General features: G+C 50.8%; 2 protein-coding genes across 2 annotated transcripts in view; both read left to right on the top strand.

Moving 5' to 3' along the window:
• The window catches only part of BEND5 (BEN domain containing 5), a 44,681-nt gene extending 36,167 nt beyond the window's left edge, over positions 1-8,514 (top strand). The window contains exons 5-6 of the mRNA XM_062193331.1: positions 477-690; positions 8,357-8,514. Coding sequence (XP_062049315.1) covers positions 477-690; positions 8,357-8,514 — 372 coding nt within the window. The remainder of the gene's footprint in view (positions 1-476; positions 691-8,356) is intronic.
• AGBL4 (AGBL carboxypeptidase 4) overlaps positions 1-26,809 on the top strand; it is a 1,345,014-nt gene that overhangs the window by 1,119,480 nt on the left and 198,725 nt on the right. The window lies entirely within an intron of this gene.

Raw genomic sequence — 26,809 nt, 5'->3', positions numbered from 1 at the left:
CCCTGCACGCAGCCAAGACTGAGAACCACTGTGCTGGGAGGGCCAGTGGCCCAGAATATTCACATTAAAGGGAGATGAGTCTGGCTGTAGTGGGACTTAGGAGTTAGGCCTGTGAGTCCAGAGGCTCAGCCAGGCTCTCAGCAGCCTTGCGATCACAGTTCCAAATCCCAGCTCTGCCACTTCCTAACTGAGTGACCCACGGCCGCCCACCTTGCCTTCCTCACCTTTCTGAACGTGGTTTTTGCATCTGAGATGAAAATGGTGTCCTGGACCTTCCATCCAGGTTTGAGAAAATGGCTGGCATGTCACAGGTGTTCAGCCAATGGCAGCTGTTTTTCTTACCCCTGGAGAGTCCATTTTGCGCCTGTGGTATGACCCCCCCTTACTGCCGGGCAGCCATGCTTCGTAACGGACAGGAGAAGCCTCCAGCTGCCGGCCTCGTGGACTGACCAGGTGCTGCTGTTCGTATCTTTCAGGTCCATCTGGGAAGTGGGATTTGGGTTGATGAGGAGAAATGGCACCAGCTACAAGTAACCCAAGGAGACTCCAAGTACACGAAGAACCTGGCAGTCATGATTTGGGGAACAGATGTTCTGAAGAACAGAAGCGTCACAGGAGTCGCCACGAAAAAAAAGAAGGACGCAGTCCCTAAGCCGCCCCTGTCTCCTCACAAACTAAGCATCGTCAGAGGTGGGTCCCAGAGGGAGGCGGCACGGACTGAAGTCCTGGCCTTCATCCAACGGGAATGCATCAGGCACAATTCAGCAAACACTTCCCGGGGTTCCTGCAGGCCAGGGCCTGGGCTGGGCATGGGGACAGAAGAGCCGATAAACAGATGTTCTAGAAGAGCTCACCTTTAATTCAAATGAGCCAGTGCACAAGTCCAGTCCAGGATACGAGCATGGGAGAGCCGAGAGGGGCACATGACATACTTGGAGTCCTCAGGAGGGAAGGGCACCTTAGCAGGGAAACCAGGGAGGAAGTCCCCAGGGGTGGGAATTCGGCCTCGTAGGATATATCCAACATGGAGGCCAGATGTGAATGGAGAGGTGCTGCAGGGGCAGAAGAAACTGGGACAAAGGCCTGGCCACATGTGTGCAGAGAGCAGTCCAGGCCGAGGCCAGGGGATGCAGGTCTTGTGGCTCTAGTGCTGTGCCTGGAGCAGGTCATGAGGGGAAGGCCAGCTGATGGTCACCGGCCTCAGCTTCTTTCTGGGGCGTGGAAGGGGTGGGTGAGCAGCCAAAGAGGCCGTCATCTGTCTGTCCAAAGATTCGATGAGGGCGCCTTGCTCTGCCTCCCTGCCTGCCTGTGTTTCGTCTTTCCTTCAGCCTGTCTCCCCTACCCTCTCTCCATCCTCTTTATTCTTTGCCAGACCCTCCACTGGGTTTTGAGAACACAGAATGGGACAAGAGACAGTTCTCCAGGAAAAGTGAACACGGCACAGCCAGTTACTGTGCGGGCAACAGAAACCATAGAGGCAGGGAGGTGGCGGCAGCAGAGGGAGTACAGTGATCGCCCATTATTTTGAGCACGTCCTGCGCCTCAGGCTCTTTTTCTTAAAGGAGTCTGTTTAAAGCAGAATATATATTAACTTACTTGTTCTCTTAACAATCCTGCTTGTTAGCTACTACTACTATTCGTTTCATGGGTGAGGTAGCTGAGATGCCGAGATGCCAGGTAATTTGCTGGTTGAATCAGGGCCGGGAGCCCAAGCCAGCAGCGTTGGCTTCGCAGTCTGGACTCTTAACCCCTGTTCTCTTAAGTGCCCACATCGGCCCTGCTTGATGAGGAAAAGAAGACTCAGTCGGCCAACAGGTGTGTTTTGAGCAGGCCACCGTGCCGGGTTCTGGGGCAGACCGCACATCCGTCTATGAACGAGGCCCCAGGCACAATCTCAGGTGGAGTGAGCCTCGTTCTGGCATGTGGTAGGACAGAGGGGGCCGTGTTAGCTGGGTCGGTTGGCGAGGGTCTGAGTGGGGAGGTGACACCCCAGCTGAGAGCTGGGTGTGGAAGAGGCAGCCCTGTGATGTCCTGAGGGGTGGTGAAGCAGGAAGAGCAAAGCACGGAGCCAAGGCCAGCGCGAGGTCCCGGAGGTGGGTGACGGCTGGTCTTGTAGGGTGGTTTAGGGCCACATAAGCAGCGAGGTCCACTCTGCTCACAGCAGGGAGGCGATGGCAGTCTTCAGCTCGTGGGCCGGCCGGCCGCCTCGGGAGATCAGTTAGACGCTGATGCCGTGCTCTCAGGGAGAGAGGACACTGCCGTAGACCAAGGGCACAGCAGTGGAGGGAGAGAAGGATGGCCGGCTATACAGTGTGTTTTGGAGGTGTGGGTGGCGGGAAACAGACACTAAGTGCTCAGTCTGCGGTCCCAGCCACAAGGTTTCAGAACCTGGAGTCGGCCCCATACCCTCTGACTCTGGTCAGGTTTGTTCTAGTCAAACGCAGCTGCCTCCCTTGCCTGGCTGCCTCCTGGTCAATTCACTTAGGCAGCCACGTAGTCTTAGATAATCAGAGGTAACGTTCACCTGGCTGCTGTCTGAAATGACGAGACGTACTTTGGAAGGCTGCCCTGACAAAGAAGCCTCTGGCGGGGGTTTGTAGCCCTGCCCGACCTGGCAGGTGGTTGGCTGATTGTTGAAGGTGACTCAGCAGGTCCCAGGTGCCTTCACGTAATCCAGTGTCTCTGCCATTGTCCTGTTGTGGTACAAACCACCTGTCATGAGTCTGCCTCTGGGCCCGGGGCCCATCCCCTTATTGCCTGGCACATGGTAGGAGCTCAGTGAGTGCTGGGCAGAGGAAACCCACCAGCCGGTGCCCTGCCCGAGCCTTGGTGTTGGCTCTTAGAAATCACCACCGCTCCACAACTCCGGCTCCTCAGCTGAACACTCACCTCCTAACTGGCCAGGGCTGCCCGGGATTGCAGCAACGAACGCACCTAGCAGAGTGGCCCTCAGCTCTGCGGCTTGGGCTTGCACAGAATCACGGTTCTCAGCCCCGGCTGGGGCTGTTTCCCTCTCTGATCGACTCCCGGGTTTACCAATCTCTTTTTGAACCTCAAGTGTTTCTGGACATGACAGTCCACACCTGGCTGTTTCTCAGAAGGTGCTCTTGTCTCTTCAGAGAAAAGTAAAGGAATTTCCACAACCGTGAACCACCTACAGACTTAACTCAACCCCCCATTCTTCCGCTGCATGTCTCAGAAGTTTCCTTGTCCTACTTGGGGCTGCAATTCTTTCCACCTGGGCTCTGGATCCCCACTCACCTGCCTTCCTAAGTCCCTTGTTCCTCAGTTACATTCCCGCTGGACTGGCTCCTGCCAGCATTGCTTACCGCACCACTTACTACAAGAGCACTTAGTACGAACACTCCTTAGAGGCCACGTCCGTCACCCAGCTGCTGTCGCGTCTGCCTTCCTTTCCTTGTCCCGGCTTCTTGAGAAACTTGTGTTTTCTGCCTGTGTTCACAGCGTTGCCCCTGCCATGTGCCTCCCACTCCCAGGCTTCTGCTTCATCCTCGGTCACCAGTCACTGGGAGGGCTCCAGCGACTTCCTTGTTCTCACCTCCTCACCAGCACCAGGTCACGGCTACTGCTCCTTTTCTGAGCGGTGCATCCTGCAGGCCCAGGGTTTCTCCCACCTCTCCAGTCCCTCAGTCTCCTTGGTGGGTATCTCCTCTGCACTCTCCTACCCCACCGAGCTTCCCGTGACTGACCTCCCCCCCTCCACCCCCGTTGTTCCCATTGCCTTCAGCAAGCCCATGGCTCCGGGTCGAAACGCTCACCCTGCCTGGGATGCGGTGCTCCAACGCCTGGTCGGCGATATCCTCTTCACCACCACCCTTCCCAGTTCCACCATGCTGTAGCTGCACAGGCCGTCTTCCAACCCCTTCTGTGCCTGCCGCCGCAGTGTCCCTCCGCCTGACACATACACTCTGCCTCCTTGTTCTTCCAAGAAGCCTCCCTAAGCAGATCTCTCCATGCCCACCACCCGTCCTGGGTGTCTCTCCATTGCTCTATCACACCATCCACTCAGTCTCTGCTCAGCATTTCTTGTTTACTTGATAACTATCTATTTAATTTCTCTTTCTTCTGCCACCCCCATTCGAATATAAACTTTATAAGCATCTTGTTCAGGACCTACATATACTAAGTGCTTAATAAATGTTTGTTGAATCAATGAATGACAAGCTTCAAATCTGTATTTGACCTCTTCCGGGTTCCTCATCCATGTGTCCTGGCACCTGCTAGTCATCTTACAGATGTCCCCAGAACACTGACGGACAGCACTACTCACTGCTGTCTACTCCTTCAGCTAGAACCCTCTGCCTCTTCCTCTTTGCCTGTCTTAGTGAATGGCACTACCAGCCAGGGACCCAGTCTGCGCCCTTGGCTTCTCCACATGCCTCATTCACCAGCTGTCTGCCCTAGCCACTTCTCTCCTACTCACTGCTCATCTCATAGTCTGGGCCATGCCACTTCATCCTCACACTAACTCCAGCAGCTCCCAGACCCCCCCACTGTTGTGTAACCAGGGTGATCTTCCCAAAGCCAGAGTTGATCCTGTGACCACGGCCATGGTCACAAGCTGCCCCCTCCCCCTGCCCCATGTTCATTACTGAAGGCGGAATTTACGAACATCTCATAAAAGCACCTTCGTAGTCTGGCCGCTGACTACACCTTCAGCAACATTCCCCTTGAACTCTTACATTATTGCCAGAGTGAGCTACTATATTCCCTGAACAAGCCTTCTTCCCACTACCCTTGGAGCTTGCAGATGCTGTCCTAGTGCCTGGAGCACAGTGCCCCTGCCCCCTCCAGCAGCCCTGCCTGCTCAGCCAGCTGCCTGTCACCATGCTCAGGGAAGCCATCCCTTATCTTTTGGGATGGGTGCTTCCATTTCTGATTTCTTCTTAATAGTATCTTTGCCTGCTAGTAAGCCTTGTCCAGCAAATGCTTGCTATGTAAATGAATGGGAAGGAAACTGACTTGCCCCAGGGCATAGACCCAAGTAGAGCCAGAGCCAAGCTGACCTGGGATTTCAGGCTGAGGGAGATCACCAAGGTTTCCAGTCCTACTGAAGGGCAGTGTTGTGGCTGTCTCCCACGCCACCGTATAATCACCATGGCAGCCTTGTTTAGTGAGCTATTCCAGTTTGCCTGATTCTTCCCAGGCATCCTGACTCCCGGATTGGGATCGTTTGCCTGTGTTGTATCTGATTTTATCACATTTACTCACATTTGCTGAGTAAACAGGGTAGAAGCCTTTGTGTTCATAAGGTTGGTGAGGAGTTCCTCTTCCCCTGGATGCTAAACATCACCTCTTTCTGGATAGCAGAAGGATGGAGCAAACACTGACCCTGCGTGGAGAGATGAAAGCCAGAGGGCTCCAGCAGAGTCTTGCTCTAGTGACAAGCTCCAGAAGGACAGTTAAGCCTTCTAAGGGCGAATGACCTTTCGCAGAGTGGCTGAGTTTTCTAAATGAGCCACAGCACTGCGTTCTGGTTAATTTTTATAACTTTTTTAATAGGACACATTAGCGCTGTTATAAACCTTGTTAATTAAGCAGTAATCTCAAACGCTCCCTCGCAGAGGGAGACATTGCCGGCAAGTGCAGGTGATTAATATCGGGAGTCTAATGAAGCCTTTTAATCAACCTGAGGAGCCGTTCAGTGCTTTTCCCGCAGGGAATGAGAGGGGTTGGAATGGGGGGGGGGGGGTTCCTCTGAAGTCCTGCCTCTGCTTGCACCTTTTTGCCTCTTCTCCACTCACTCTCGGGGTTCTAGCGGCCTCCATGCCCACTCTCCTGCCTCCCCCTTCCTTCTCCCTCGCCTCTTCACCTGCCCATTCTACCTTGCAAACAACTGGAGACTTGGCGCCACAAGAATCTCCTGAGATTTTTGCAGGATGGAAAACCTTTTTTTCTGCCAAGGGCCATCTTTGTAATATCATTTGTGGGCCATAAAAAATTATCAGCTCAAAAATTAGCCTGCTCTACATTTATCGCATTTTGAATCCTACCTTGGTGTGGCCAGACCAAGCGATTTTGCACGCCACAAAAGGCCCATGGGCCGGAGTTCCCCATCCCTGCCTAGGGTGACAGCCTCCTTTAGCAAATAGTGACACTGAGATCCAGAGAGTTTCCCCCAAGGAGGCTGCTGATGTCTAAGCCATATTTAAACCCCATAATTTCTCATCACAAACTGTCTCCCTTAATGGTTCCAGTTCCAGCAAGGCCACTGTGAGCGTTTGCTGTCCTGGTCCAGGGTTGGGAAGGGAACACCCAAGTCCCAATCTGTGCTGAGAGACAGTGTAGTTCGGTCAGAGAGAAAAACAGGCAGGTGTGGGAACCCGACTGGTAGGTAGAGTGGGGAATCCCCACTCACTCTGGTAGGTTCCAAGAAGGGCTGGATCTGGAAGGAGGCAGGTGGAGGGTAGGGCCCAGGTATCTGGACAGAGCTGAGCAGAGACACCGGTTCATGAGACAGCTTGGAGGGGAGGGGGCCGCCGCACGTGGACGTAGCGGACGTGAGCTGGGGAGGCAGAACTGCCCACCTTCTTGTCTCTCTCAGTCCTCTGGAAAGGCGGAGACAAATGCAGTAAGGATTGGTCAGGCTGGGGAGTGGCCAGGCAGCAGTGGAGGTCAAGTAAAAACCTTTAAGGCACCACTGTGGAAAACCCTTCTTGGCGGGGAAGAAAGGGTGCCCCAGGGAAAGAACGCTTCCAGCATGTGCACCTGCAGCCCGTGCCTCTGCAGCGCAGCTGGCTCCCTGCCCAGGCGCAGGCCAGAGTGTGGGAGGCACCTGGGGATTCTGCCCCAAACGTGCTCGTTCTCCAGGCCTGCGTTTTCTCACCTAGAAGTGGAGGGGTTAGCACGAGTTAGTCTTTACCATCCCTGCCAGGGTTGACATTCTGCTTCTCTGAGAACATCACCTGCTCTGGGCTGGCTTGGTAAAGCCAAAACTTTGCTTATTCTCCATAGAAATCCCTATTTTATAGATGAGGAGGCCCAGGCTCAAAGAAGCCTTCATTTAGGCCCATGATTGCCTACCCCACCCACACCCTAATCCTCTTATGTCCACAGTTTTGTGCCTCTCAGGTTTCCCTGGAAAAACATTCATTGATTTCATTCACTCACTCAATATATATTGATTTAATCTTTTCCTTTTGCCAAGCACTGGGTGAGGCCCTCAGAGTTAGTAGTTGTATAGACATAAAATAGTTATAACACCCCACAGAGTTGTCATACTCCTTACAGCTTGAAGACTCATAAAATGTTTATCCCACATGCCTCATATCAGCCCTAGAAAGATAATCCATGGCTTATTATCCTTGTTTCTGAGCTAAGGAACCTAGGACACTGATTAATACCATGTCCCCAGGCCAGGCTCTGAAACCAGTCCCTGACATCAGACTCCTGCCAGGCCTCATGTGGGGCTGGCTGTTGGCTTTGTCTCTGCAATGATAGACTCGGTAAGAGAGTGGCTGTCCTCAGCCTCATTCGCAGTCACCACAATGAGACACCACTTCACACCCACCAGGTTGTCAAAACCTTAGTAATGTGACAGTGTCAAGTGCTGCCGAAGAAGCGAGCATCCAGTACTTGCATACACTGATGCTAAGAGTGCCACTCAGCACAAGCACTGTGGGAGGACAGTTTACCGGGCATCGCCTAGTAAAGCTGCCTGCGCACACCGTGACATTCAGCGGTTCCATACCTAGCCTGAGAGTGGAGAAGTTCCGGCTTGGTGCCCCACAGATGTGAGCCAGGGTGTTGGTAACTGCAAAGCCAGGTGTCCACTGATAGTAAAATGTATTTAAAGCGCGTGGTACAGTCACATCCTAGAACACTACTCCTCAGTGAAGATGAATGACCTCCAGCTCTCCTCTTCGTGGGTAAATCTCCAGGCTGGAACAGCGAGTGAGAGAAAGCAAGTCAAAAGGATACAGAGACAGAGAGATATTGGCACATTTATCAAAAGGCTGAACACAGTAAGGAAACACCAGGCGTCAGTTATACATATATATATATACCTAGATGTTAACTCGAGAAGAAACGAAGAGCAAAACTCCAGGATAGTGGTTACCACCGGTGGGGGAGGGAGGGCATCCAGGGTCTTCCATGGGCCCAGTAGAGTCCCGTTATCCACAAGGTGGTTGCACGGGTGTTTTGTCATTATTTCTAAACTGTGGACTCACAGTGTGTGCCTATGCTTTTCTAACTACATTCCATGGTGCAGATTTAAAGATACGGTTGTGCCAGATATGTGACTGGGTAGATCAGGAGGCCCACCCTCCCCCTACAGCTCTATCCTCAGATTCATCATTAATCCTTGGTCTTGTTGTTTGTTCTCCCTGTCCAGAGTGTTTGTATGACAGAATAGCACAAGAAACTGTGGATGAAACTGAAATTGCACAGAGACTCTCCAAAGTCAACAAGTACATCTGTGAAAAAATCATGGATATCAATAAATCCTGTAAGAATGAAGAACGAAGGGAAGCAAAATTCAATTTGCAATAAACTTTGGATTTTTCATAAAGCCTTCGTGTTTTCATTGTGTGGCGTGTGATTTGCGTCCATGGCCCTGTTCAGACCAGACCCCACCATGCACGACGGTGTGTGGACAGGAAGCCAGTAGGATTCTGGGCTCAGCAACTTGTTCTGAACTTGGACTTCCTACTCCAAAGAAGGCAGAGGATTTGCTGAGACTGAGGCAGCAGCCTGGTGCCAGTGGCATTATGGGGATGGGGAAGGCACGCTTTCTGCAGCAGGATAAAGTGTCTCTGAACTGCCTGTCACTTGAGCAGGGTTGGAACTGATATTTTTACCATCCAAGGACTTCGATCCCGTTCCTCTATTTTGTTCTATAATAAAGCTTCATTAATTCTTTGATGTAGACCATCGTTATCCTCATTTCTTTATAACACAGACACACAGCAGAGGTGTGTGCGGCCTGAAATGCCTTCTCTTTTCGGGGAGGAGTCTTCAGTCTGAAGGAGAGAGAGCTCCTGAGGGTCAGGGGTGCTGTCTGTGGATCTGAAGGGCTGTCTCCAAAGCAGGTCTGACAATCACCTTTCTCACTTAAGGTGATCTGAAATTCAGCTTCCCTAACCGTTTGGTTCTATCTCTGTAAGGAGGTGTAGGGGGACAAAAATCTTAGATGGGGGGAGAGGTAGGGTTATATCAATGTCACCTGGTATCCATTCAGCCCACCTGATATCCTGAGTGATCTTTCAAGTTCCGTAATTTTTATATGGTTCTTTCTTAATGAGTCCCTAATGTACCCGGCACACATTCTGGCTAACCACGTTGGAGCTTGTGTTGATGTGCATTTTCCTTCTGTGATACCTGTGAAGTGAGCATGGCATATAGGGCATTGGGGAGACACCTCTAGGTTTCAGGCCTGACTAACCTTCTTGCTTTGGTCTTAACCTAATCTCTCTGAGTTTCCATTTTCTATTCCATAAAAAGGAGATAATATCTACCTTGCAGAGTTGTTATAGGGACCATATTATATATATATATATATGCACACACATATATATATACACATACATATATATATATATATATAAGATTCAGTGAATGCTGGCAATTTTTACTCATTTGGTCTCTGGTTTTGCTGATAGTTTATCCATTTACTGGTGGTCTACAGTGAAAAACTCAAGGTTATTGGAATAAGTAGGGGAGGTGATTACCACTTTGAGAACTTTTATTTTAGTACATAAAATAGTCCTTTGTAATGTGAAATATATGCTCCTAATGAGGTTTCACATGTGAATTTTCTATTATGGAATTTCCCTAGCCCTCCCCAAACTAGCAGTGTGATCTTGGACCAGTCACTTCATTTCTCAGAGTCCTTATCAGTAGAACAAGGAAAATGATGCCTATCCTACAGGCTGTATAAATAATGAAAGAATAATAATAGACACGCCAGGACTTTTCTAAGTGCTTAATGTAGATTCATTGATTTCGTGAGGTATGTAAAGTTCTTGACACTTGGTAGGTGTCAGTAAATTCTTGTTTAAGATGTGTTTTAATAGCATGGGGCAACTTGGGCTTGAATAGTGTGGAGTACTCATATAAGAAACCAAAGGAAACTATGCATCATGCCTGATCTCATCCCTAAGCATGGTGAAGGTGTGGACACCCAGAGCCTGTGTGCATTTGCCATCAAAGGAAATGGTACCTGCTTTATAGGAGCTTGTAGGTTAGCGGGGGAAACAGTGAAACGTCTGCAATAAAGATGTCATGACATATATGAAAGTGTTGCGTAATGCCTGGTGCCTCTGTGAGGGAAGGCAGAGGGCTGTGGAAGAGCGTAGGACCTGGGTTCAAGCCCTGGCTTTACCAGCCCAGGAAGGTCACCTGACTCCTCTGGGCCTATTGCTTCTCACGTCGACATAATTATCCGTAACAGGCTGTTGTGGCGAGTAACACAGGTGAGAGCTGGAAAAAGGGCTTTGTAAGTGGTGAAGACCTGTGCAGGTGTTAGGTATTGTCCTTAGTGTGTAAAGGCAAAATGAAGTCAGAAATGAATATGCCAGGGAAGAACTGCTGAGGAATCCGGAGGTTTCACACAGCAGCTACACTGAGGTCGGGGGAGCCCCTGTTAGGACAGGAAGACAAGGCCGTCGTTCTTCATACCCACGCAAATGAACATAAGGGCCCAGAAAAGGCTAATTTCTTGTCCAAGGTTCTGGAGCTCACAGTGGTGGAGCTGGATCAGAATCCAGGTCTGTTCAAAACCGATCTTTTTAGCACTCCCTGAAAGATGCGTGGAAAATTACGGTCAGGGCTGAGAATCTAGCTGTGTAATTTCAGAGGGTGTTCAGGGGAAACTGGACCTGAGTAATTAGCCAGTGAAAATTGGTCTCATTAATTCAAGCCATTTGGAGAGATTAGAAAGAGTAGTGCTGTTTATAGGCATTCATAGTTTTATTTTTATTACATCCAAGAAACAAAGCCATATCCTGTGTAGCAGAGCACTTGCCAAACTTGCCCAAACTTAAAAATTTGCTGAGGTGCAAAATACCAGTTTAGGGCCGGCGCTGTGGCTCACTTGGTTAATCCTCCGCCTGAAGTGCCAGCATCCCATATGGGCACCGGTTCTAGTCCCAGTTGCTCTTCTTCCAGTCCAGCTCTCTGCTGTGGCCCGGGAAGGCAGTGGAGGATGGCCCAAGTGCTTGGGCCCCTGCACCCGCATGGGATACCAGGAAGAAGCACCTGGCTCCTGGCTTTGGATCGGCACAGCGCTGGCCGTAGCAGCCATTTGGGGGGTGAACCAATGGAAGGAAGACCTTTCTCTCTGTCTCTCTCTCTCACTAACTCTGCCTGTCAAAATAAAAAAAAAAGAAAGAAAGAAAGAAAACTACCAGTTTAGTAGAACTCATTATATCTACTTTAATGAAGGAATAAGAGTGTTTCCTAAGTTAAAAAATAAATAAATAAAACTAACAATCCTCCTACAATGCCTGGGGATATTTGAAATTGAGAATAAATTTCTTCTAAATAATTGATAGTAAACTCTAAAACTGTGGTTAGAGTTGCCACACGGAAAGCTGTTTAGTGGGGCACAACGCAGGAGGTGTCTTTCTATATAGGCATGATGATTTTTCTCTCACTGTTGCACGTAGATATTTTTGATTCCTATAGCAGGTCAGTGAGTCTTGTCAGACAGGATGGTCCATACTGAACTGGCAGAACCTGGATCGATGAGGTTTGGGTGTCATCTTTAGAAGTCCTCTGTCACCACAGGAGACAGAAAGAAGGGGCCTGAGTTTCTTGTCTGTATTTCTTTCTTTCTTTCTTTTTTATTTTATTTTTTTTATTTGACAGAGTTACACAGTGAGAGAGAAAGAGAGAAAGGTCTTCCTTCCGTTGGTTCACTCCCCAGGTGGCCAGGAGCCAGGAGCTTCTTCCTGGTATCCCATGCGGGTGCAGGGCTCAAGCACTTGGGCCATCCTCCACTGCCCTCCTGGGCCACAGCAGAGAGCTGGACTGGAAGAGGAGCAACCGGGACTAGAACCTGGAGCCCATATGGGGTACCGGTGCCGCAAGCAGAGGATTAGCCAAGTGAGCCACAGCGCCAGCCCCCTCTTGTCTGTATTTCTTAAATATGACTTTTTAAAAATGATTATAAATTAAAAAATACTTTATAGAATTTTTTGGAGTAATGGGGGAAACCCTCCTAACGGCAGTGCTGAAAGTGTCGTGATGGATCTCATCTAGTTTGTTTTTTTTTTTTTCTAAAATGTCAATATGTATTTTACATCCCCGTGATCCTAGCATGCCATCAGATTTGTATCCTCGCCTGTGTATTTAATGTGTTTCCTTGTTGCTCCATTAAATCCATAAACTTCAACTCCAACAGCCACAAAGTGGACAGACATAAAGCTACAGGAGCATAAGCCATCTGGTACACTGCCTAGACCCTCACTGGGGGCTAAGCCGTGGGCCCACCAGTATACTCTGGGCCTCGCTGTACACCATACATACGGCAGTAGAGGGAGCCGGAGTTCTGAGGTGGATGGAGCCAACCTCAGCTCCCGGCTCTAGCACTTACTAACTCACATGAGGCAAGTTACATCGTCAATCTTAACACTAGCTTCTTCACCCAGAAAACGGAGGTAATAATGTCTGCTTCACGGGTGGTTAGGAGAACGGAGGGGGTAATTACAGTGTCCAGCACAAGTGGATAAATGGCCCTGAGTTAGCACTGCCAGCTCTCTCCTCTCCTGTCCTTTGCCAGCGAGACCTGTTGGTCCCTCCCCTGAGTGTGTCCCTGTCCTACCTCCACTGCTGACTTTGACTTGGCTCCAGCATCTTGGTGCTTGTCCCCTGGGTCTCAGACTTGGGGCTTCCCTGTGCATGCTCCCCGACTCACCTCCACACAGTTGGCCCACGTACCGCCTCAGATGACCACATTGTTGGTAAATGAAACTCAGATGAGGGCTTTTGTGTCACCCAGCTTTTTCCCTTTATATTTGCCATTGTTTTCTTAGGGTGCGTTCACCTCATGCAGAAGGAATGACATTTTTACCACTGCCTATAAATGTACTGGGTGTGACTACTTTGTTGCTTGATTCTGCCAACTTAATAAGTGAAAACTTATATTCTCTCTAATTATTATGGACTGCACAGCCTTCTAGAGTTTGGTTTCTTCTACGGAAAGGAGAAATTTCTACAAAACCTAAAGGCATTTCTGTGTTTTGTTTTCTCCTGGGTCAGTGTGTTGACCTTGGGCATGTTAAGTTTTGCTCTTGTGTCTGTAAACAGAGATACCAACAGATCTTCTCGTTACTTCTTTGGTATTGATGGGGTTCTGTCGGGCAGTTTCGTATGCTCGTGGAACCTGAGACTCAACAGTGAACTTAAAGGTTCTGCTCTTAGATCCCCTCCCCACCATTACAGACGCCTTTCCAGACCATGTGTGCACCTTTCAGCCCAAGAGCCCAGCCACTTCTTGTCCTCACTGCAGTGTTTGGCTGAGCTAAAATTCAGCCTCTCTGGAATTCCTAGAGTTGTTCCTGTTCCCTACCTCCAGGGTCACAAAGGATACTTTTCATTACCACTTGCTCGTGGAGTTGAGGGTGGCGAGCATTGCTCTTCAGCTGATAAAGAGCTCAAATTCTGTTCCACCACTTCTTGTGGGGGAGGCCCCATGGCAAACAGCAGGGAACCTGGGTCTAGGTAGCTCTGTGTTCAGATCCTGGTTCTGCTACTTACTAGTATGTGACTTTGAACAGGTTTATTAAGTAAAGCTGCTGCCTGTGACACAGGTATCCCATATGGGCTCCTGTTCAGGTCCTGGCTGCTCCACTTCCAAAGCAGCTCCCTGTTAATGTGCCTGGGAAAACACTGGAAGATAGCCCAAGTCCCTGGGCCCCTGCACTCTTGTGAGAGACCCAGATGAAGCTCCTGGCTCCTGACTTCAGCCCAGCCCGGTGGTGGCCATTACAGCCATTTGGGGAGTGAACCAGCAAATGGAAAATTCTCTCTCTCTCTCTCTCTCTCTCTCTCTCTCTCTGCCTCTCTGTATCTCTCCCTCTCTGTGTGTAACTCTGACTTCCAAATAAATAAATATAAATATTTTTTTAAATAGGGATTGTAGAGCCTCCTAGGACAATGTGATGAAGGGCCCTGGCATCCAGGATCTCTTGCTCAGAACACTGAGTACCCTGCCTGCCTTTCTATGGCCAGTCTGTAAAGACAGGGCCCAGTGACCACTACTTTAGGAAGAGCCTGACCCACAGGGTGTCACCTCTTATTCTCTCCATTTTTAAAAGATTTATTTTATTTTTTTGAAAAGCAGAAATGAGAGAAGAAGAGAGAGAGAGATCCTCCATCCACTGGTTAACTCCCCAAATGGCCACAATGGCTGGAGCTACGCCAGGCCAAAGTCAGGAACCTGGAATTCCATCCAGGTCTCCCACATGGTTGGAAGGGACCCAAATACTTGGGTCCTTTTCTGCTACTTTTCGCAGATGCATTCGCAGGGAGCTAGATTGGAAGCAGAGCAGCGGGGACTGGAACTGTCGCTCTGATCGCACATGCCAGCCTCACAGGCGGCAGTTTAATCTACCGCACCACGAACACCTGTCCCTACTCTCCCTCTTTGAATTAGCATCTTTAGCAATAGAATTGTCTCAGACAGAACCAATAAAATTCAGTAAGGTGAGATTGAAAATGCGTGGTGGGGGAGTGTCACCAGATACCCCCCTGCTCCCTCTTTTTGGCTAACAGGATACTTATGCCTGTCGTTGACTGTGTTGTCAGAAAAAACAGCAAGAATCTGGGAGCAAGAGGAACTCATACCGAATTCAAATCCTGACTTCACTCTTTGTTAGATTAGAGGAAATTGGGCAAGTTCCCCACGGTCTCCCCGCCCCTGTCACTTGTCTGCTATGCAGTTGTTAAGGTAATCACAGTGGCCTGCCACTGAGCCATACCTGCAGGCCTGGCCTCCATAAATGTGGGGTCTTTTGCTTCCCTTTTTTTTCCTCCCCTTTCTCATCTGCACAGTTGTTTAATCTCACCCTTTCCCCCCAATTGTGTGAATGTTTCAATTACATTTCTTAAATGAAATGCAGGACTTCACGTCCATCCCTGTTCCATTTCATCTTATTGGTTGCAGACCAACATTCCAGCTGGTTGAGATCTTCTTTTCCATTTTAGTTTATGTTACAAGAGAAAATTTAAAGAAATCCAAAATCTAAGGAGAAAATCCAGCCCCAAGCCTGAGAGCCAAGCCTGGCTCCTCGTTCACTCCCCTGTGTCCCTCCTGCGTGTCTGCAGGCAGCTCCTTGTGCTCGCTGCAGTCCCGGTCAGCATCCTGCCCGTGTCAGCCGACAGCACACAGCACGCATCTCCTCCTCTGCTGCCTGATCTTATTAATGGTCAGTGTAAAACCCTTCCCAGCGCCGGGCCGCGATTCACCTCTTATCTCTAAGCTGTGTGTGTCTCTCGTTTCTTGCCTTTAGCCATAATGCTGCCTGACGTGATCATTTACGAGTGTTTTCCTCACGGTGATTTTTTTTTTCTCTGTAGAATAAAATCTCAGGAGGGGCTCTGCAGGTTAAAGGGCGGGACCGTTTTTCCAGTCCCTCCCATGTGTTGCTTTCCAGACGGTTAAGCCGTGTCTCCAGCACTGTGACTTGTGTGAGCCTGTTCCCCACAAGGTCTGCAATCCAGTTCCAGCTGTGCCCTCTCAGCTTCCTCCTCACCACGCATCGGGGCATTTGAGGGGTGCCTTTGGAATCTTATTCTATGCCATAGCCTTTCTCCAAGTTTTATAGCTTGTAGATAGGATCATTCGTATTTTGTCCAAGTTACTGGTAATGATGCTATGTAAGTAAAGACAAAAGCCTGTGGTCCTTGAATGGGAGAGACCCCTCTTTCTGTCGCTCATTAGCTTCCTCTGAGCTGGATGATTTCAGCAGTTAGGACTCCTCCACCTAGCCGTGGTCAGGGGAGAGCTCTGAGAGGCGACATATGAACTCGTCCTGAAGGGTGGGGGTGGCTGTGAGGTCATTTGTCTTTTGTGCAGCCCTCCATGCAGCATCCCAAGTGTGCCGGGTCCTTGCTGTGCACACCACCCTGCCAGGCACTGCTGCTCGGGTCGCTCCAGGGCATCAGACCTCCAGGGTGGCTCTGAGTGCCGTGCTCTTTCCAGCACCCCAGAAGTTCTCAAACTTCAGCCTGCAGCAGAACCACCTGGAGAGCTTGCTAAGACACAAATCATCAGATCCCACCCAGAACCTCAGACTCAGCCAACGCAGCATAAGGCTCACAAATGCACATTTTAAACAAATTCCCAGGTGATGTTCACACTGCTGGGCCAGGGACTACAACTGGGGAATCACTGCTCTAAACAATGCCACTTTCTAATATTGTTGCCATGACAAGTGGTACACACTTGCATTTTGGTGATTTCAAATGAATGGGCCATGACCAGCAGAAGCTGTGGGTAGATGGGCAGAAGGCAAGGTGGAGTGCCTGAGCTTTGAAGGCAGCTCTGCCCACCAAATGCCACGTCACTTCAGAGGTGGGCCCCGGCACTTCAGGACACATCTTCCCGTATGTGAATGGCATGGTCATCCTGGCTCCGCCTGCTTCCCAGGAATGGTGGTCGACTGGATGAGACTGTGGAAGAAAGAGTACATTTTCTCAAGTAAATTTAAAAGTCTCAAGAATCAGTAGAGTAAAACATTCCTATTTCAATACTTTTCTGTGCCCGTGACCTTGTGTCCAGGACATGATGAAGAGAGAGGGACCCAGACACCTGTCTTCTCCCTCTGCACCCAGACCTCCCCACCCCAAACAAAGCACAGCTGGGATTGTCTACTTGTCCTTTCTGCCCCTATCTAAATTATCTGAATATGTCGCAAACTGTATCATTATGACATTCACTAACCACTTTAACTTCTTGGTTTCAGTTTCACTCATTGTTGTATTTCCAGAACATGACAGAGCATAGGCACTCATTTGAAAATCATTGAATAAAATAAATGGTAAGAATCAAAGATGCATTAGAAGGCTGTGGCCCGATTCCAGGAACCCATAGACAGAGGGAGAGGAATGAAGCAGAGAAAAACCCTGGGGCCACAACTCAATCCCAGTGAGCTCAGTTCTCGGCGCCCCTGCCAAGGGATAGGGTGAGGGGCTCCTGATCAGACTAGTGGCATCATGGGAAGAAGAAGCTAATGGATGTCCAGGGCCTGAGCCACCCAAACAGAATGCTCTGTGGGAAGAGTCATGGCAAAAGGCTGTCTTCGCCAGCTGGAGTGGGCAGCTCTCTTTTACCCAGAAGCCCTTCGTGAGCCCAGAATGCCAGCAATCACACCGAAATCCACTGGACCTGGTGCAGCTGCCATCAGAGAGGACACAGAGGGGGAAACACCAAGGAGGCTTGCCCTGTAGCATTGTTGTCGGTTCCCAGCCAGTCACTGCTTACAATTTTCACTCATAGCCACCTGCAGCTCCTCCCAGACCTCAGCAGAGATGGGATTGCCACACTGCCATCATTTCTGGAGGCTCTGGAGTCTGAGCTGCAGCTATCACAGGAGTGACAGGATGTTCACTGTGCCCCCGCTCCCCTCACACACCCCTCATACTGCTCCCGCCCCGGCAATCAGTGACTTGTTGAGATAGCTTGCACCTATCCAGTTGGGGGCCTTCGCTCATTGCTGTCCTCCTTCTGGATCATTAACTATGGGGAAAAACAAAAAACAAACAGACTCTCCCCTTGCCGGGCTTGAAGACTCTGCAAATGCTCGCGTTACCTCCAAGTGCCTGTCTCTTCTCTTTCTGAAAGGACTTCCCCTCCTAGAGTTTTCCAGTGCATCCTCCACCCCTCACTCCCAACCGCACCTTTCTTGTATCTTAACACTCAGAGCGTGGTGATGCTGTATCTGTTGGGTTGTCAGCAAACTGGGAGCAGGGCTGGGTGAAGTCTTCTTTATACCTATTTGCTGGGCTCTATCATGTGCTGGGTGCGGGAGACACAGATTTGGACAATGTTTATTCATTAACAACCTGCGTGTACTTCCTGTATGCCAGACTCTCTTTATTCTTTTATTTGTTCTCGCACAACCCCAAGAAGCAGATGCTAACACCATCCACATTTCACAGATAAGGAAACAACTAACTTGAAAGAGTTGAGTAAGCTGCCAAAGGGGGCGTAGCCTTGACCTGGAGGAGCCAGAGCTGGAATCCAAACCTGGGCAATAGAATGCCAGACATCTTAAAGATCATGCTGTCTGCTCTCTTGGACCTGTGACAGCAGTACCAGCTGATTCTCCCATCTGGAACTTCCCCCATGCTCTACTCTGTGACCTTCTGCTGCTCCCCACCCCACCCCTGCCTCCCCCGGCCTGGATTGGGAACCCCTGCCCTGCTCTGTAGTACCCTCTGATGACCACTGTCAGTCTTATCAAGCTGCACTGTCCTGGTACACCCATCTTCTCACTGCAGCGTAAAGCCGTTTGAGGTGGTAACTGGGTGTTTGTCTCCAAGTGCATGGGCCCAGCCCAGAGCCTAGCACAGGTAATGTGCAGCTCACCCAAGAAGCCTGGACCCTGATGACCAAAGGAGTCAGAGACCATGGCTATTCTTTCTGTCTGCCAATTCAAGGCCTTGAGGGATCAGGAAAGCCCTTCGTGGGGGCATAGGGTGTCATGAGACCTGAGGCTATGACCAGGTCAGTGAAGAAGGAGAGGGTTGACATGGCCAGGTCTGGGGATCTCTGACCTCTCCCAGCTTGGCTGTGACTTTGGACTCACCACTTACCAGCTCTGTGACAGTGAGCACATTTCTTAGCTTGCGACTCTGTTTCCACTTGCATACAATGGAGGCCTAGGATTCCTATGAGCCTTAAGTTAATATCTATAAAGCACGTAGAACTGTATCTGACACGTAGAAAGCACTCTGAATCTTAGTTATTATTGTGGGCAAGGACCTAGATGTGGAAGAGGGTAGGCTATCTGCAGAGAGAGGCTCAAGGTTGCCAGGAGGGGAGGTGAAGGTGATATTAGGAGGTGATGCTGGGAGGTGCGTAGGGCCCCAACCATGGAGGGCCTTGGTTCCAGGCTGAAACACTGGGCTCTGAAGGTCATGGACAGTGGCTAGAGCCTGGGGCTTTGTGCCTTAGAAAGACAATGCTGATATCATGGCTGGTGGAAGGGGAGCCAAGGGGGCTACTGGCATAACTCAGATAAGAGATGAAGAGGGTGCTAAGAGTACTGCCAGGTGGAGACCAGGCTGCGTAATAGCCAGATGGGAAGTACCGAGGGCTGCCAGGTCCATGCAGCCCCTGGGCCCTCACAGAAGGGTGCCAGCAGGGACAGCCTCCGCCCCTATGTCAAGAGGGGCAGAGAAGAAACATGTCGAGGGGAGGGAGGGATTGCTGAATATGTCTCTGTTCAGTTCTTTCCTTGGCCACTTCCTTGTTGCTGTGGAAGTCATGTAGGCCATGGAGCCAGGAGACTATGGGATTGAATCTTCCCTCCTCTGCTTTTCAGTACGTCTACCTTGGCCAAATTGCTCTACTTTTCGGATCATGAGATTTACCTGCAAAGAGGAGCTAATTTTCCAGCTTCAGTAGCAAAGATAACAATGTCAACATTTTAGGGTGCTGCATAAAGTGCTGAGCACACGCCAGGGACATGGTAGGAGCTTGCTAACAGGTGCAGCCTGCCCTTCGGAGTGGGAGAAGAACACTGAGCACTTAGTCAGGAGTGTCTCCCTTGACCTGTGCTGGACACGGGGCTATTCACTTCTGTCTGAGAGCCTCAGTTTCCTGTTAACAAGGCAGCTGTGACTGCCCCTACCCCATGGACCCTGACAGCAAAATGACCTTGACAGTCTCATCACGGCCAGGGTTTAGAAACCACAAAGCAGTCTGGTTGAGGAGGTAGATTCCTACAGTTCTCCTGCCCCATTCCCTCCCTCCCTCCCATCAGGAAGCAGATCCCCTGAGTGGCAGGAAGCCTGGGATACAAAAAATGAGAGTCTCTATCGGGAGACCATAAGAACTGGTGGAAGGAGGAAGCTGGGTTTCTTTTTTCCAAGGGGCCTTTAAATTATTTTCCTTTTGCTGACTTGTGCGCTTTTCTGAGCTTTGGGAGATAGTTATAGGCCATTTAAGCAGAAAGCTTTGTTGGCTCCAGTCTTGGAGAGGAAGGAATTTAACACTGTGTAGCCCAGCCTGTTGCTGTCCTCTCGGAGGACTGTGGATTGGGACGGAGTTGGGGTGGGAGTCTGCACAGTGGGCCTAACTTTCAGGGAGCCTGGCCCAAGGCCAATTGGAGTCCACTGAAAGGTCCAGTGTTAGCCAGTCAGAAGCAGTGTGGAATAGAACCAAGGACAGATTTGAATGTGGGTTGGGCTCCCTGGGATTTTAAATTTTGTTTATAAGGTGGCTTGTTTTCTTTATTTTTCCTTTTCTTTCATCCCATTTTTTTTTTAGTGAGCAGCCAACAGGAGCACACAGTTCATAATAGAGAGTCAAGATTCAAATCCAAGTCCTTCTGCGATCAAATCCATTGTTCCTTACGTCACAGCTTCAGTGCCTCTAATAATCAGCAAGGCCTGGGAGCCAGCTGGATGCCAGGCTCTGTGCTGTATGACAGTCAAACAAGTGTTCTTCCTGCCCTGCCTGGATGCTAACCTTCCCTTGTAAAGCAATGCGGGATGGTGCAAAGAGTGAGCCAATGTCCCACAACAGGATCATTGTGCATGTGTGTGTACAGACACACATACACTCACACACTGATTTTGTTCACACAGTGAATTACCATGCAGCAAAAAAGCCAGAGCTGTATCTATCAGCATACATAGACCTCAAAATCATAATGTAAAATAAAACAACGGTGGAGTGAAATGTAAAGCTTGAGACTATATAGGTAAAATTTTTTTTAAGATTTATTGTATTTATTTTAAAAGCATAGTTACAGAGAGAAGGAGAGAGAGAGAGACAGAGAGAGGGAGTGCTCTTGCATCCGCTCTTTGGCTCCAATGGTCAGGGCTGCACCAGGCTGAAGCCAGCAGCCAGGAACTCCATCTGGTCTCCAACATAGGAGGCAAGGGCCCAAGTTTTTGGGTCATCTTCCACAACTTTCCCAGGCAGATTAACAGGAAGCTGGATGGGAAGCGAAGCAGCCAGGACTCAAACTGGCACTCCTATATGGGATGCTGGCATCCAGGTAGTGGCTTAACCCACTGTGCCACAGCTCCAGTCATATATGTAATGTTTGAATGTACAGAATTTACTGTAGGTTGTTGATGGACATATCCATGTGAAAACTTGGACATGAAGGCCAGATGCCAACTTTGGGATAGTCCTGATCAGGGCTGCCATGGGGAAGAAAACAAAAGAGCCTTCGTCAATGCTTTAACTTTTTACAAAAGTAAACCAAGACGAGATCTGAAGAAAGTGGAGGTTCTGCGGGGTTATGGCCAGGAGGGGAACTCCTGGCTGAGCTCATCACCACCCCACCGGCCTCTGCATCCTTCTTCCCAGTGGGCGCGACAGTGACCATCTGCTGGGCCGAACAGGGGTCAGGTGAAGGGCTCCCTGGGGACTCGGTTCAGGGAAGTCAAAGTCACGGTTTACACTGTGAAGACCGTAGGAGTGGGACTCGGTGCTGCACAGTTCTGTGTTCTTCTGGTCTCTTCCTGACCAGAGTGTGACTTCCATGAGGGCAGGTTCCTGATACACCCCAGCCCGAGCTGAGGAAATATTGCCGGCGCTGAGCAAGAACCAGAGCTGATGAGAGTTGCCATGGGCTCCCCTGCTCTGCCCCACTGTCTTGCCCCTGAGGACTGTTTGAACCCACAAGTGACAGCTTATCCCAGGTTCCTACCCAGTGCACAATGGCTCACGTACAGTCAGGTACCTGGGCGAGAAAGGGCGAGAAGAAACCTGTTTCTTGGGCCCCACAGGCACAGTGCATGGCGTCTGCGTTGCAGAATGGTCTGCTCCCTCCCAGCCTCACCTTGGGCTCCTAGGCAAGCTACACTCCTGGGCTGAGCTTCCTCACCTGGGTCGACAGGACTGGGGGGAAATGCAAGGAAAGTACCCTAATCCCATCAACGAGTTTCCCGATTGGAGTCCCCACAAGTCCTTACCTTGACCCTTCTGTGGTCGTTGTCACCCATGCTATGAAGATGAGGATCCTGAAGCTAAGGGGATGACAATGAGCAGAGCGGGATCCAAGTCTGTTAAAGATTCCAAAAATTGTGGACCAAGGTGTCTCCGTAGACCAGGAAGGCACAACTGCCCCCTGACAACAAGATACACTTCCCTCCTCGCTGTCTAGTTGGTGAGCAGCTAAGGCAGGGTCTGGAGAGGGATGATCACATTCCAGAGCCAACCACAGTGCTGCCACTCAGAGCTCCTTTGTATTTTGCTTATGTAGTCTCTAATTTGACTTTGCCTTAATTGCAAGATTTCCATACGCCCTGCGACTGCTAAGCACGCTGTCTGGGGACACACGTCCATCAAGTGCGAGGCAAACAGTGGCTGTTGCCTTGGCCCCCGTCATCCCGCTGGCTGGCGCCACCGCCGCTCCTCCGGGGACGCAGCTCAGCTTCTCCCGTGAAAGTGCTCTGGGGCCCACATTTTAATCAAAAGTGTACCTGCCTCTAGGAAAAAGAGTAGGGGCCCCGCTCAGATGTGATTAAATTTAATAACCAAAAGACCAGAAAAAGTCTTTTTTGCAATGCATAATTTCACCAGATATTTATTTATCTCATCATGTGGCCATATTCTATATACTGTATGGGGACACTTTATTAAAAATGCCATTTATTTTAACAGCAGCAATAAGGGAAACACACACCTTTTCTTTTCCTTTCTTCTCCCCACTGTGTTAAAGGCATTTGTGGTTATTAAATTACTCTTGAGTGGAGGAGTGCCGTCTCCAGATTTACTCTGAAGTATTTCAAAGAATGTTCTCAAATGTTTATTCACTCAGCAAATACTCACCCAAAGCCATTCTGGGCCAGGCGCCTGGCTAGCACCAGGATAATGAGATGGTACAGATACCTTGTGGAGCCTGGGACAGGGGAGGCAACAGGTGCATCCCAAGGCATAGCACTGGGCCTGGCAGCAGTTCAGGAAATGAATGCATGAATGAAGGGGTTGGTGGAGATAGACTATTAGTGCACCTGTGTCCGTGGGCTGAACTCGAAGCCAGGTGGGGGCCGTGGGCAGGAAAGCAGGATTGGCTGGTTCTCCCTGAGTCTCCGACAGGAGGTGACTGCTGCACTGGTCCTCAGGTGAGAACTGGGTGCAGGCTGGGGTGGGGGTGGGGGGTAAAGGCGGTACAGACAGAGGGAAGACAAGGGTAAGGTCTGTGTGGTCATGGCTGTCCCCGACCTCCTGCAGCTCCGGCTCCCACATCCGACATCAGAGAGGCTCTCCCATGTGCTGCGTCTGCAGGAGCACTGCCCTCCCACCCCAGGACCCTCTTGAGGCCTCTTCCTCCGTGTTCCTTCCCTCCCAGCCTGATGTATTCATTTGAATATTGTTTTATCCCCTGCCCTCAACTAAAAGATAAGTTCTATAAGAGCAATGCCTGGCAGAGCGTCTAGCAGATCCTTCTGGCTCCAAGGCTGAATGAATGAATGAGTGAATGAATGATTGGACTGTTGGAAAAGTTCAGTGGTCCTTCGGTGCTGCAGGAGGTACGGGATGGGGTCTGCAGGGTGGGATCAGCTGAGAGAGGAGGCTGCAGGGGCAGTCAGCAGGGGTGTGCAGGCCTCGCCCAGGCCAGTCAAGAATTTGGCTTTGCTTGGAGGTGGCAACAGGGGGTCCCTGAAGGGTGGCTCCCTGGGGGATGGCCTGGTCAGATTGGTGATTCAGAACCACACTGCGGAATCCTAGTTGAACAGGAAGAGGTGAGACTGGAGTTGGGGAAAACAGTGGGGAGGCTGGTTTAATGGCCCCGGTGAGAAATGTGGAAGGGCAGAGCAAAGGCATGGGTGAGGGAATGAAGGAGTGGCAGAGGTGGATTAAAATAGAAGTATTTATTTGGGAGGAAGCCAACGTGACTTGCCTATTAGAGGTGGAGAATAGCAAAGGAAAAGGACGACGTGCTGTGGCGACTCCTCTGCTGCTGGCACAGCTCAGACAGTGGGCAGTGCTGTCATTGGCTGCAAGGGCACTGGGCATTTGTCCTCCCCAGCCATGCGGAGGGGCCGCAGAGCAGCAGGCAGGCCCCCGCACCAGAACCAGGGACTGCTGGCCGAGCAGAGCACGGAACAGCTTTGCACCCAGCCTCTGCCTCTGGTCCTCCCTCGGAGCCTTGAACTTGAGATGGCTTCAGTGGCTGCACAGCTTCCTCCAGTGCCCGCTTGATCCAGTCTCTGTGGACTCGTTCCAGAGCGGGCTGGGCTGCCCCTCTACAGAAGACTACTGGGCTTGCTCCCTGGAAATGCTGCCCTCCCAGAACCTACCGTATCCCTTGTCCTGGGGTACTGGTCTCTGCTCTCCACGCAGAAGAGCTGCTCTGCATGATAACCCAGAGCCCCTCGGCACCCCCTACCCCTAGCCCTTTCTGCCATAAATGAATGAACTCCACAGCTCCCATGGCTTGCAGAGCAAACCTCCCATGTCCAACTGTCTGAAACCTGGCTGTCTTTGAGGATGACTCTCCCCTCCTCTGCTTTGGGTTGGCTCCTGGCTCACTTTCCATGCAGGAACCATCCTTACCAGGAAACCCCGAGGCCCAGGTCCACCCTGTGTACTATGCCTTCTCTGGTTGCTGTCCATTGGGCACTGCTCACTTTGGTGAACTCTACTTGCTTCTGTGTCTGTCTCACCCAGCAGATCAAGGGCTCCTCAAGGTCAGGGGCTATGCCCTGCTCATCATGAGTCCTGGGCCCAGCACAGAGCCTGGTGGGGCGTGTGCCTCAGGGGAGTGTGCTAGCGCCCTCTGGTGGAGTGTGGAAGCTCAGCTGCAGCTTCTCCAGCATCAGGACCAGCCTGGGGTCGTTGGCACAGGACTGACATCCCTTCAGGGTTTCCTGGGCAGCCGCTGTCTCCCTCATGGCTCTGTCTTGGTGTTTCTCATGTGCACTCCTGTTTTAACCCCATTCACAGGGGCCACAGCCACATAATTGGATTGAGCAGACATTGACAAGGTCAATTTGACAATTTCATTAATCTTTTATTAAACACGGCCCTGAGCTCCAGCCAGGCTCGTCTGAGTGTTGTCCCTGGGACGTGCTTGGCATATTTCTGTCTCATTTACCTCTGCTGGACCAGACATGATCGTCTCAGTGATGCCAAGAACGACCAGGTGCCCTACGAGTGTCAGGTCCGATGCTGAGCAGGACCCTTACCTTCGGAGACCACGCCATGGGGGTAGAGGAGGTGAACCATGCAGAGCACTTAGCACAGTGTCTGGCCTGTATGTAGTGCCCTGTGTTTCTCATCAACAGCGTGGTGTGGTGACTCACAACAACCTCCAGGGTAGAGATAGAGACCTCATATTTCTATAAGTGAGGGGACAGGAGGTACGCATGGTCCCGTGCCTGCAGTTGGAGAGGGGCAGGCTCTCACAGGAAGCTTGTGCCAGCTGAAGCTTGCTGCAGAGGTCAGGGAAGGGAATGGACTTGTTTCTAGAGGAGAGGGGGGAACCTGATTTGGATGGGAGCTCGTAGGACTCCAAGAAATGCAAAGAGACCTGAGGTGGCTGTTGTGAGTGCGGCAGGGAGAGGAAGGTGATGAGGCTGGAGAACGAGCTGGGGCAGGAGCCATGGAGAGACTTCCAGCAAGGAGAATGCAACCCACCTCGCATTCTACAAAGCCCTTCTGGCTTCAGAATGGAACACTTGAATAGGGTAGGCCAGAACCTGTTTCAGGGGTGCAGGCAAGAGGGGAACAGGACAGTCAGAGAAACTGTGGGGACAGGGAGGGAGGCCAGAGGAGAGTGTGTGCCAGAGACGGAGGGACTGTATGGTTCCAGGCAAAGGCTGAGGGGTTGAGGGAGCTGGGAAGTGGGCCCTATACTGGGTCCAGACAGGGAACACTGAGCATCAGCCTGCGGGGTGGGGAGCAGTTGCTGAGATAAACCCACACTGTGCCCCCTGGGCCTGGCACTTAGTGAAAACAGACAGGCTGTCAAATGAGACCCTTGCTGACACAGGCAGCTGTCTGTGCTTGTGTTGAATCTGGAAGGCCGATGCTTCCAGAGAGAGGTGAAGGACACTGGGACCCACAAGCTCACGTGCATGGGAACTGACACACACTCTCCCCAAGGCCACCAAAGTGCCCTGCCAGTCTGCAGAATATCACCCAAGACCTGGGCCAGTCTCCTTCCCAGTGTCTCTGAATCTCAGGGCTCTCCCCAGTTGCTGAGCCCCCTGGCCCAAGGCTCTCTCATCGTCCAGCCAACACATTCTGTGGATGGCAGCTGTGGGCCAGGCCTGAGCTGGGTCCTAGGACCTGGAAGTGGCTCACCCACGGTCAGGCCCTGGAGGACCTCCAGGCAGAAGAAGTAGAGGAGACAGACAGACACACAGGGATGCCCAGTGCCATCTCCCTAAGCGGAGAGATGGGTGAATCTGTGTGAGGGCTTGTCCATCAGGGAAGCTGCTGTTACTTTTACAAAAAGGCCTGAAGAGAACCTCCTGGGAAAGAAAGATTATTTCAGCTGACTGTGTGGAGGTTCACATCCAAGAACGGAGGGCCTCACCAGCCTGGCTGCTGGGAGAGACGGGCAGTGGCAGCGTGTGTACAGAACCATCACATGCTGAGCCAGGAAGCAGAGAGACACGGGGAGCCTGCTCTTCATCTCCCCTCTCCCTG

Source organism: Lepus europaeus, chromosome 5, assembly GCF_033115175.1.
Source record: "Lepus europaeus isolate LE1 chromosome 5, mLepTim1.pri, whole genome shotgun sequence".
NCBI classification, from domain to species: domain Eukaryota; kingdom Metazoa; phylum Chordata; class Mammalia; order Lagomorpha; family Leporidae; genus Lepus; species Lepus europaeus.
Note: the sequence above shows the minus strand (reverse complement) of the source record. Positions and strands in the feature narration are given on the sequence as shown.